The sequence below is a fragment of the Triturus cristatus genome, chromosome 4_1 (genome assembly GCF_964204655.1).
Source record: "Triturus cristatus chromosome 4_1, aTriCri1.1, whole genome shotgun sequence".
Lineage (NCBI taxonomy): Eukaryota > Metazoa > Chordata > Amphibia > Caudata > Salamandridae > Triturus > Triturus cristatus.
Window position 1 is genome coordinate 732018432 of NC_140585.1, and position 12840 is coordinate 732031271.

Genomic DNA, 12840 nt, shown 5'->3' on the forward strand with positions numbered 1-12840 from the left:
GTATCCCCTGACACACACCCGCTAGGGTCACTGGCACGCCCCCACTCGCTCGCAGACACTCTATTGTGCACACACTGGCAGGGTCGTAGCTAGGGCAGTAAGATTGGAGTGGGGGGTTCCAACAATCAGACTGGTATACATTGTTTAAATACATTATACAACAAGCAGGGCGCATGAGAAGCGCGTACGGGGCAGTGGTAAGGAAGAGGGATACGGCTGGTAGATGCACTAAGTGAGAAAAAACACTAGTAAAATACCCAACGTTTTTTAGGAGAGGAAGAGTGTGTGTGCGTTTTAGTCTGTGTGCATGTAAAAATTCCTGGTGAAATCCGACAGACAATACCCAAAGGAAAGCATCTGTACCCAGCTATTAATCACAACATACATTTATTAGCGGGGTGTCAAACCCCAACCCCCCCTCGGCCCCCCCCCCCAACACACACACAAGCTGAGCCCTTGCACACCGGTCCTTGACTCAAGCTCGCACATGTTGGGATTTTTTGGCGAGGGGAAGAAAAAGAAACAGGAAGAAAGTATTACAAGGAAGTACTCCGGCACCTTGTATCCAATATAATAAAGTACAAGAGAAACGAAACAAATGACGTTTCTTCGCGGGAGGACCGGAGCGGCGAGGGAGTTTGAGCTGGACTCAGTAAGGGGAGCAGCCGGGGAGGTCCGCAGCCGGTGCGCGGTTGTTGTCCTCGGTTTGTGAGTCACGGCCTCCGTAACAGACACCCCCCCGCGGCGCCCGCCCCCACGCCAAGGTAACTCGCTGTCCCAGCACAGAGTAAATCCTGGCTTGAGGGGGCTAAAATCTGGCGTGAAGGAGGGGAGCCCGGCGTGAGGGGACAAGGGGCCTGGCGTGAGGTTGAGACCGCGGTCTCCCCACTCTGCTTCCCTCAGTGCGGTTTCCTGACACGGTACCTGGACCCCTTACTACCCTGTACGGTCGGCTGCATCATGTTTGGTCTCCCGGAGAGTCTGGCCTACATCCCGTACCTGTTGGTCATCTGGTCCGGAGCTGCCTTCATCATAACCTATGTGACGTCGGTGAGCCTTGGCCACGTGGAGCCGCTGGTGCCCTATATCAGGTGAGACCCCCGCAGCCTCCCTCAGTCGGTTCAGCGCCTCATCGCGTCATGCTGCCTGCTAGTGTCTAAGAAGGTGACCCACGATGATCGCTGAAATGGCTGCTAGCCATGGAATCTAGCGTCACCAGATTAGTGGTCGGACCCATCTCTGGTCCTATGGGAGGCTATGGGAATTAGACGTGAATTTGTTTGCACCCCCTCAGACCCTTTGTATTTTGTTGTCCGACAGGAAGTGATGTCAAACTCTGCTCTTCAAATGTTCTAGGTTTATTTTACAGAAAATACGAGCTACACACTTTATATGTACTGAATATGCATGTTAATATTTGGCAATTATACAATGCACCATATCAGATATAAACCACAAATTCATGTCAACCAGCTAATTCGTCTTAGCACAGCAGCAGTGAAGCATGCATTTGTAATGCATAAAAGAAAGTGTGCAATGGAGAAGCAGTGCAGTTTTCCATCGAAGAATTTCTGAGGTTAAGCATCACATTCCATTTTTGTTAGTGCTATAAAAAATAAACAATTAGGCCTTTATTCGTGAGTGGTATACAAACGTATAAATTAGACTAGATGTTATCACACTTAGAACTGTGTAAATAACTTTTATGTATGTGGACCTATCCTAGAGCCACGTGTGTCTTTTCTGAATATTTGTGTGAATAACTTTAAATATTAGTATACCTATCAAAATGCCTTATGTAACTCTTCCACATATTAAGATATATATATGAAACTTTTATTTTTTTTAATAGTTGGATCATAAAACATAGTACATACATTTACACGCACAACTATAACGAATGGGACATCCAAATACATATTGAATTACATACTCCAAAGCATAAATCAGGCAGTTCAGAAATTCAGTTTCATACAATAACATCTATGAAGAATAGTCCCAACCACCGCAGGTTAACCTTGTCGCTCTACTGGCCAGCGTCTCACATAAGGCCCAGTTTCTATTTCTTAGCCCAGTCCAAAATGTCCTGTCATTATCCATGGATACAGTACTTTCCTATACTCCCCTCTCCTGTGATGACACCTGAGTGGCCCCAGTCTATGGATCTGCGTTTGCATCTGCAGCTTTATTTAAGAGATAAGTTTAGTATGGCCCCCTATAATCCCTAGGGCGGCTTTTGGGTGGGACAGTACAGCATGCCAGGATGCCAATCTTTAATCAATGGCAGTGGGCCGCCCATCCAGCGCAATGCCACCTGGTGCTTAGCTAGGAGAAGTCCAATGGACAGTAACAAACACATCGACTTGCCCACTGAGAGATCCAACCCCAGTAATGCCATTGTGGGATCTGGCTCCAAGTCAGCACTGATAATGATTCCCAGATCCTGGAACACCTTGCACCAAAATGTCTGAATCCCAGAGCATTCTTAGGCCAGGTGCCAGAATCCCGCATTCTCAGCCCCACATCTTAGACAGCGGGAAGACTCCGACAACCCACATCGAAACTGGCGTTCAGGGGTGCAGTACGTCCTGTGCAAGAACTTGAAGTGGAGCAGTCTCTTCCTTCCATTAAGAGAGACTGAGCGGGTACAGGAACAACAATATTGCCACTCTTTGTCGCTCACTGGAGTGCCCAGATCTCGCTGCCAGTCCTGCCTAACTTTGAGGACTTCTGTCCTATGAGTTTCTTGTAAACTAGTATAGAATTTCGTAATTAGCTTAAGGAGCTCTTCTGCCTTAATGAGTGTTGTGAATGTCGTCATAGCCTGTGGTTCCAATAAGTCATTGCCTAGCAGTGCGCGCCACGTGTGCCTGGCTCTAAAGAAATGGAATAGTGCTGTGCCTGCTGGCAGCAGATCTGGCTGTTGCAAGGCCTCCAAGGATACAAGTGCACCATCTCTAAAAAAAAACAACTCAATTTTGTTGATACCTATTGTGTGTAGTGCCTTTCTTGCCCCTGTATCTTGACCCAACGTGAACCACGACCCCCACTGGAGCGGCATCTCTGGGGAATACAGGAAGGCTCCCGCTTGCATATGTAGTAACGTCTGCCAGGCCTGCACTGGGACAGCCAAAGAATCAAAGACCTGGAACCGTCTGGAGGCCGGCCGCGTGAGGAGCTGTGGTAATGAAAACGGGTCCGCTGCGTTCTTTTCTAAATATAAAAAGGGTGTGTCATGAGGGCCATGTATCCAGTAGTGGGCGAATGTGCTATTAGCGACTCTGTAATATTTTTCTTGATCTGGGGCTCCCAAACTGCCCAACTCATAGGGTAGAGTAAGAGAGTCCCACCGTATTCGAGGTTGTTTGCTGGCCCACGCCAGTCGTCGTCTGGGAGGTCGAATCACATGTTGAAGTCCACAAAGATGATTAGTAACGGAGGTTAAATATTGTGTGTGAAATGAAGTTGCAGAATGAGTCCAGAAAGGCAGGGCTGGAGTTAGTGGGTGGTAGATTAGAAGTAGGGAAAACGAGATATAAGGTGAGAAGTGCCATCTTATGAGAAGTGATATGCCTTCATAGGAAGGTAAGCACAAATATTGTGGACATGGGCAAAATAGCTAGTGTAAGAAATTGGGTTATTGGTTGTGGGGGGCGGAAGCCCCACTGAGACAACAACCACAATCCTTGTCAGGGTGAACCACAAAAGTCACAAAAGCAACCTGTGCTTTATCCTCTTGTAGCTTGGCACCAAAGCAGCCAGGCTTAACTAAGAGGCAAAGTGTAAAGTATTTATGCATCACACAAACAGCAACAAAGTGAAAACAAAACAAATTAATAAAAATAGGATAAAGTTGAATAAATCGAATGGGACCAAAACAACAAAAAATCCAATCAGTAGAACCAGAGATAGTTACATTTAAAGTTCTAGGGGGAAATAGTGCCTATAAGCACAAAGCGCCGCTCGCCGTCATCTGGTCGTGTTAGTCTGGTAGAAAGTCACTAGTCCAGGCCGACTGCAATGTTGCGTGGGCCGGATACAGGGACAAAGTTAGTCCAGTTGATAGAGTTACCTTCTCAAACTCTGGTGCAAAGAGTTCCGTTCACAGTGGCGGAGGCCGCGTAAAGCAAGGAAAGCATCGTGGATTGTAGTCACTGAAGCGCGAAGAGCAAGCCTGGGGTCGCAGATGGGCGTCGCTGTAGTGCAAACATTTGGCTGGGCACCACTGTCGGTCGTTGCTAGAGCTTTGTGTTGGCAGTCACCACCGGCTGTTGTTGCTGTGTCATGTTGCTGGTCGTTGCTGGTGGTCGTTGTAGTGCAAAGGGGTGAGTTCACGCTAGCTTTGTGGTGGCGGCCATCACAGTCAGAGTCTCGGCGTAAACAGGGCCATTTGCAGTCACAAAGAGCTCTAAACTTTGGGTTTCTCCCTTTCTTGTAGAGGAGTGCACTCTGATGCCAACCAAGGGTCCAGGATCTGGGGAGGCAACTCTTGGGGATCACAGACTCATTCTAGCAGAGGCTAGCAGGGCTCAGGCAGGTCCAGTTGCAGGTCCAGTTGCAGCAGGCAGCCGGGCAATTGCAGGGAGGCCTCTGGAGCTTGTTGTGTCCCTGTAACTCAGAACAGGAGGTCAGCCAGCTGACCCTTGGAGTCACTCAGGCTAGCCTGGGATGAAGGAAACCAGTACAGTCCTTCTTCCGAGGGAGCAGGGCAGTCCTCTGGAGGGGCCTATCTTGACTGGACCATACACCTTGCCATTTCGCATCTTCTCCATAATCTCAGTAACATGGATCTACTACACCTTCATATTCTTTCTTTCATGATCTCCTTTTGCCTGCTTTCAGCCAAGATCAATGCCAACACTCATTTTCCAGAACCAACTAGCCTTCTTCCCACACTTCTCCCTAACCCCCTGGATCCAAAATCTCATCTACCCATCTCTCGTCTCTGTTCCCATCCTCCTGGCCCTGTTGGCCTCTGGACTGCTCACCCAATCTGCAATAAATGCTCCCTTATATTTGATGTCTGTGTTGTAGGAAGGTGGAATCTGACTGCATGGTTGCCCCCACTTTTTTCCTGGTGTTTTGCTGGTTTTCGACTTAGTCTGGCTGGGAACCTGCTATTCAGGACCACAGCCTATCTGCTTTCTCACTTAAATTGATTACAAGTACTTTAGGTACACTCCAGATTGGATTACCAGGGGCTGCAGCATGTATTATGCCACCCCTGGGAAGCCTTCCAAAATGACACCACAGGACTGCTACTGCAGCCTGCGTAAGGTGGTGCATGCACCCCTTACTGAGATATAGGTTCACTATATCTCTCAATATCACTGCAAATATAAACCTATCAGTCACCCCTATGGCAAGCCTTACTAATCCTGAAGGCAGGGTGCTGGGTTTTATGTGAGAGGGTGCCCATGTATGAGCAGAGCCCCTCTGCAGCCTTAGGAACCTTTATTCCAGGGTTGTTTGTGATGCATATACTCTTAAGTGCATTATAACCAAACGGTAAATGTTAACTTTGGCATGGCTGCACGGAAACATGTCATGTTTGGTGTCAAACACCTTGGAATCATACCCCACACTAGTAACTGATGTGGGAGTATGATCCCACCCTTCTAGAGGGAGAGACATGACAGCACTGGTATACCCGGTACCAGCTAACAGAACCCTGGCATCACAAAATGGATGCTGCCAGCCACAGACGCAAGTCTGCCCTCCTGCTGCTGGACGAAACTCCGGCAGGGGAGGCCTGGACATTAGGTTTCCTGTCACAGGGAGGTGTCACCACCTCCCAGACAGGCTTTACTGTATTAGGGCTGGGTGGGTGCACTCCAAGAGTGCTTTGAAGTTCAGCACTGAGGGCACATTTGGTGTCCCTGTGCATAGTCCAGTTCAAACCAGTTGCAGGGGCTACCAGCCACTGCTCTGGCGCGAAACTGGACAAAGGAAATGGGTGTAGCCACCCCTCTTTCCTGACCCTCCCATAGGTGGGTCTCCGGAGTATGTCCAACCCCTTCCTTGGGTATAAAGAAGGAACCCCTGACTACAGGATTTTGGATTACACCTGGACGAAACTCTGATACTGAATCCTGGAACTTCGACGATCCACACTGAACTAGATGCCTGAAGAATCTCCCTTGGAGTAAAGGAGTTACTCCCCTGCTTGGCAGGCACCAAAGACGCATCTGTCCGGTTTGCATCTCCGAAGCTCTTGCCGGACTTCGAAGAATTTTGCAACACAGGAGGTGGGTTTCCGTGGTCTCTGAGGTCGATCTGTGCACTCAGCAGTTCTTAGGCCTGTATCCCTCGTGGAAGACCGTGCAACCCGAACCCCTGGACACCGCAACCATTTGCAGAAGCATCAGCTTTCCAGCGACTCCTGCAGCTGAGCTTTGGGTTACTTGTAGCCCTGACCCCGAGCAGCATTTGCACCGAAGATTGCCCGCTTACACTTCACGAGTGTTCTGTGAGCTGGCCCTTTGTGTTTTCTCTCGAGGTCCCTTCGCGATCCCTAGTCCGTCGACTGGTGGGTCTCTGTGAAGGCAACTTTAATTCTGATTGGGCTTACCTGGTTGCTCCAGACATGCCCTGACTCTCCATTGCTTGGGGAGTCCCCAGGACCTTGCTGGTCCACACCGAAGCATCTTTTCTCTTCCTGCGTGGGTTGCTTTTGCCAAGGCTTGTTGGGTCCAATCTGGGCACCGACACTGCAGCACTCGACATCCTTTGTGGGACAGTTCGAATCCAGCTCCTGGTTGTCATCGACGCCTCCTGGTCCTCGTGGCTGCAGAGTCAAGCTTCACCTCTTCGCACCTAAAACACCCGACATCGGTGGGCATTAGTCTATCGTGCCCCTGGTCACTGGTAAGTGACCCAGACTCTGTCCCCTCTGCTTTCAGGTTCTTCTGATCATCGATCCAGGCTTGGATCACATCGGACACTTCTCTCCTTCCCGGCAGCAGCACTTTGCAGCAGATCGCAATTGAAATCAACGACGTTTCCCGACACCTTTCGACACCTAATCACCTGGCTTTCCTGGGTGAGGTAACTCGAGTACTCCAGTGCTCCCGTGGGTGCTGGCCCTAGAACCCCCTAAGTCTAAAGGGGCTTGCTCAAAGTCTTCTCCTAGGTGTCCTTAACTTCTAAAATACCAACCGCGACTTTCCCATAGAATAGTACGGGGCTCGCGCCTGTGTTCTCACACTACACGCGTACCCCGTGGGTCTCCTGTGTCACTACCTTGGGTGTTTCCTTGGGTCCCAGCGATTCTACGTGCTCTAGGCACTGTGTCTAGTCAAGTCGTGGTTCTTATACCACTTTCTTAATAAATGGTTTGGTCCGCCGCTAGGGCCTATTGTTTATTGTGCTATTTACTGTCTTTTTAGAACTGTATTATTGTGTGCCTTGCTCTCTAACTTCATAAAAAGGTTAGTAGAGAGTGTTTAGAAATAAATCCATATATTTTATATATATACCTTGTGTGGTTGTCCTTTCATTTAGTGATTCAAGAGGTTATAATCGGGTAAACCAAGCTGCTTTACACTCCTTCAAGACTTAGCCTGAAGGCTGCTCTCCATAGCTACCACTAGGATAGCTTTCAATAAAGGTTGTCTTTAAACCTATCATCAATAACGGTTGTTTGTACTGGTGCAAGGTGCCCACTATAACTAGTGGACAGCCTATGCCAGGCCAACTTCTCACATGTGTTTCATGCAAAATTTACAATTTCTTTACTTAACTTAAATTTAGATTCTTCTCCACTACTCCAGCAGCCCTTGCTACATCCCTTTCCTCCTGTCACTCACCCCTCAGTTATGCACAGATGGTAGCACTGTTCTCTTATGGCATACCCTTAGCCCTCTCCCACTACCTAGGTTCTTTTTCAACCTACTGCTCTTTGCATTTTAGACCTCAGCTACAGAAAAACTAGATATAACAAATCAGAAGAACGAACAAAGCAAAACTGTGGGACTCAGCCAATATACAGTACATACGCGTTGGTACCCACATGAGGGTAAAAGGCAGTAAAGCCGAACAGGAGTTTTTCCAAAATGCAGCTTGTACAAAGCAGTGCATCAAGAGGCATACTGGTACTTAGGACCAGATTTATCAAAGTGTTGTGTTTACCATGCATCACGCAAGGCAATGCAAGGGGGATGCAGCACTAAAGTCAGATTTACTAAGCCCTGCAAGGGCACCTTGCGTGATACGCGGTGCTTGGTAAATCTGGAATAACACAAGGCAGCATCAGTAGCGGCCTTGTGTTACTCTGCCCCAGGGAGGGGTTTCAAGGGTGGCTCGTAGGTGTTCCCATGCATCCATCCATGGATTTGGGCACATTCCCAGATTTACCATGAGTGGTAGACCTGGAAAGTGTCAAAATGCTCTGCCTTCCCAGGGGAGGCATAACGAGGAGAAATATATTTATTTCTCCTTGTTTATTCCTTTTTGCATTCTGCATTCTGTAGCACACATAGAGATAAAAGCCTCAGAGGATTGTTTTTGTGCACAAAAATAATCCTGCCTGCAACACAGGCACCTTTACACCATGACACAGTGGTGCCTGCATTAGTGCTAGGCAGCGAAATGTGCGCCACTGCAAGAAGAAGACAGGAATCAGCCATATAATGTTAAATATGGCGCATTCCTGCCCTCCTCCTTTCACGCAGCGGAGCGAACCAGCAGATTTCACCCTGAGTTTCTAGGCCCACTTCGTGCTGCGGATTTACCTTCTTTACTGGATCATTAAACTCTTACTTTCTATTTAGGTCTTCCAATAAACCTTTGTGCATTGCACTGCGGGGAAAGAGAGTTAGCATTATTTGTCAGATCAACTTATTTTCAATTAACAGTGCAATCAATTTGGCTACACAGTGAGGACCTGGAATTGGTAGCCAAGTTCAACGGTGTTTATTACAAGTTAATGATTAAGTTTAACTATATTACTCTCAAGACCATACTATATAAGTGCAAGATAGCAACAGGGAGGCCAAGCATCTTAAAGAAATTTAGGCAGACAAGAATTAAATACTAAAGCAGCTCTGTTTCTACAATATAAAACAATACCATTAGTATCTGGTGTTCAGAGAATAATCTAAATTGGTCCTTTCAATACATCATCAATCCAAGTCTTCAAGGCACAGAAAATGCTCAGAATTCAGAAATCAAATGACTCTATATAAAACAATAAGGATAAGGGGAAAGATTATAAGTAACACTAGCATTAGTATAACAGAAGTTCGGTCAAGAGTCTTCAATAGGCTGAAATAAGTGTCCGTCTAAACCACACTTAGGGAAAATAACGGGACACAGGGCAATGTCTTTAAGAGTACATTCAAGGGACAATGGGGATTTAAGAAATGGGTCGGGTCAGAGTCCGAGGAAGGTTCTGCATAGCGTCTGCATAAAGGGGTTCAGCATGCAGTCTGCAAGAAAGTCCGAAGTCATCTGCCCTTCTTAGCCAGATCAAACGTTAAGTTATAATCGATAGAGCATGTTGGCAACTCCCCTTTGGTTGCATTATCAATAAAAGTCCATTGTATTTGTTTCAATCTCTGTATGGAATTTCATGGTACACACTGCAACAGTAGAGAAAAATCCAGCACAAGACATGGGAACATTGTCTTGGTCACACGCTCAGGCTAGAGCACAATAGTCCATTATACGTCCACAGTTTTCTCATGTGCTCACAGTCACAGTGATGCAGGAAGGGGGGTGCGGTGGGTGCGGTCCGCCCCGGGTGTCATCACTGAGGGGGTGAGAAAATGGTGGAGAGCGTATGGATAAGGAAGGGGAGGGGGTGTTTCTTTCCACCAAAGTCTGTCTCTGCAGTTTGTACTCGAGGGGGGAGAGGGGGTGACAAGACATTTTCTGCAACAGGTACCACCTGACCTTGCTAGGCCACTGCATAGTCAAATTCTTTTCTCCTTTTTGCGTTGCGTGAAATATTGATAAATTTGCCCATTAGGGTCTAAAAGATCTCAAACTGAACACCTATGTATAGATATCACAGAGACCTTTCATTTTCAGCCATAATCACATCCCAGTCTTATGTGGAATACTCCTTCCCAACATTCTCTGCATTGTCTCAGTCATGGTGATCTCAGGTCTAAATCAATTGCATACATCATGCGATCAAGCCACAACACTAAGCGATTCTACGGCCTTCCAAGATATGGCTATTCTCCTTTTGCTAACATCAATGGCAGGTCACAAATTTACAAATGTTCATATTTGCTTAAGTTCTACGTAGCTAGCCCCACACAGAGAGATCAGGCCCCACCTCCAAATATCCACCTGTGAAATTATTTATCAGTGAACGAGCATGTGCCCAACACTAAGCTACAAACCTACAAACACAAACCATGTATTAGAAATTCCGGCAGCCTCCTACATCTGGGACAAGTATTAGGGCTCCTAGGATATATTTTAGCAATTCCTATAGGTGCTAAATAAGGATGATGTATGTAGTTAATTTGCGAGTATTTGATCTTTAGTTTCTGTTGATTGTTTTTGCATATTCAAGCATGCAACACCATTCCTTATCTGAAGGTCTCTATTAGGTTGTTGTCCCTCCTCCTCCTGACCACTGTTATATCGACAAAGAACACCAGGACCAGCACAGTGTTCAAAGCCGTTGCGGTATATTTGCCTACCCCTTGCGTCAGTAGCATAGTTAAAACAATTCTCACAAAAACAAGAGCGACCCATATGTCCTTGTGAACTGGGTAGTGCTAATTAAGCAGAGACAATGTTCACAAGGAACTCATTTTTCAGTAGAGTGATTAATGTTGTCTGCAATTAATGTATCCTGCTTGACTTAAACAAAATAAACAGGTATAGAATAAAGCCTTAGTTCAGTAAAGCATATCAGTATTTAAATAGTTTTTATACGTTACAACACACAGGACAAAATGTTTACCACCTCACTTTAGCCAAAGTGAGTGTTATTTATTATTGCATAGTCGTTTTTTACACAAAAAGAGCATAAGAAAAATGTTTCCTGTCTGTGTATTTACATTATATACATCTGCATATTTAAAGGTGAATAGAAAGCCCCAGTGAAATAACCATAACCCAACCCGTGAAGTATAAAAAGTGCAAAAGAAAAACTTGTAATGATGGTTATTGGTCAATAAAAGAGGAGCCAATCAGAAATATAATACAATCAATTTTTTGGAGACAACTATATGAATTGTTGAGGGCTCTCCCTTTTTAAAAAGCCAACGACGTTTTGACCCTCTCACGGTACGGGTTCTCTTCAGGACAAAAATTCTGGGACTAAAGACAGAACAAGGTTCAGTATAGTGACAAAGGAGTAAAAACTGTGGGCCAAGGGACAGAATGTTGAGCAGGCTTACCAAGTGACTGAATCAGAATGCCTGAATGGTAATTTGCCGGGTACTTCCCATGGTAAGGATATTTAGTTCCTATTAATGACAAGGTGGAATACAATTTACCACCTGCAATTGTGTATAGGTGTGATGCTAGGAAGGAAGTGAAGGTGCACGGGGAATGAGCTTACCCTCAGAGGAGGAAAAGCCACAACTCGGCCTCTGATGATGTTCACAGTAACAAAATTTACTGTAGATCCTACAAATAGGAAAAGTCAGTTAACCAATTTATGGTAGCCATTCCCACCATGTAGTAAAAATCCCAGTGTAAAACAACTACCATTGATTTGGGGCCTGCAGATAATTTATAAGGTGGTGTCAGGTATTTGGCACTATTACCTGTCCAACCGATTAATGCAATTGGCCGAGACTCACCTTACTAGTCTGTTAGTAGGTGAAGATCTGTGTCATTATTAAGAGGCACAAGGCGTAGAACGGATAGAAAGCAACCGCAAAGGAGCTAAAATAAATCAGAAAAGGTTCAAGATTAGAGCGGCAACCCACTGCAATGCCAGAATGCAGCTCACAAGCGGAGTGGCAACGAATGCTACTACAAAGAGCTCCCGATTATAGGATCGGCATGGCTTACCTAATCTCTCGGCGGCGTGGCGCTGATACTGGCAAACTTGTAGCAAGACATGTTCAAGATGGCTTGCATTTATGCCTGTCATCAATGGGCATACGTGAGAAACCTTGACCGGGCGACGCATGCACAATGCGCTAGTAAGTGAGTCTCGTCAAGGACTCTGTCATGGCGGTGGCCATTTCAGAGTGGTTAATCACAGGTTGAGATACGAGGATTAGGAAGCACAATACTCCCTCTACAATACAATTCATAGTTTCCCATGGAATATAAAGAATTAGCAGTGGAGGTTTGTTGTACATACGGAATTACGTATTTTATTACATCAACGTGATAATTTTAGCTCGCAAGGTGAAATTATACTACATGTGCAGTGATAGCCTGTTTTATTTAACCAGGGAGTATAAAAAGTAGAAGGCTCATGTTAAGACAAGAAAACGTGTAACCTTACACTACCATGTACTCAGCGATCAACAATGTGTTTGACAATGAACTCATCACAATGGTGTCAAAGATATTGGTTACAATACATTTTCAAGGTTTTACAGAGGTGACACCATTCAATTATGTCAATCAATGTTCAATTTGGATTATACATTATTCTAAAAAATATTTTTTATATTTTCATTTATGGATCAATATTGCATATATTCTGAGCAATGAAATACTATGTAGCTCAATAGATTAACTTCAATCCAGCCCAGAGCTGGATTGGTACGTGTGTCTTTTCAAGTGTTAACCTGGGCCCGGCTGAAAGGTGAAAAATGTCAGGGCCATGACCCAATGTGAGGTACAGCATGTTAGAGTATAAGATGGTTTGGGTCTCGTCATTTGGCACTGTCTAGAAGGTCTAGTCTAGAG

The 12840-nt window shown here is 45.8% G+C and overlaps 1 protein-coding gene across 2 annotated transcripts in view; it reads left to right on the forward strand.

Annotated features, from left to right (window-relative positions):
* The first annotated feature begins 565 nt into the window (after positions 1-565).
* DRAM1 (DNA damage regulated autophagy modulator 1) overlaps positions 566-12840 on the forward strand; it is a 233054-nt gene continuing 220779 nt past the window's right edge. For both annotated transcript variants that reach the window (XM_085653224.1, XM_085653225.1), the window contains exon 1: positions 566-1091. In XM_085653224.1, coding sequence (XP_085509350.1) covers positions 961-1091 — 131 coding nt within the window. In that variant the 5' untranslated portion in view covers positions 566-960. The remainder of the gene's footprint in view (positions 1092-12840) is intronic.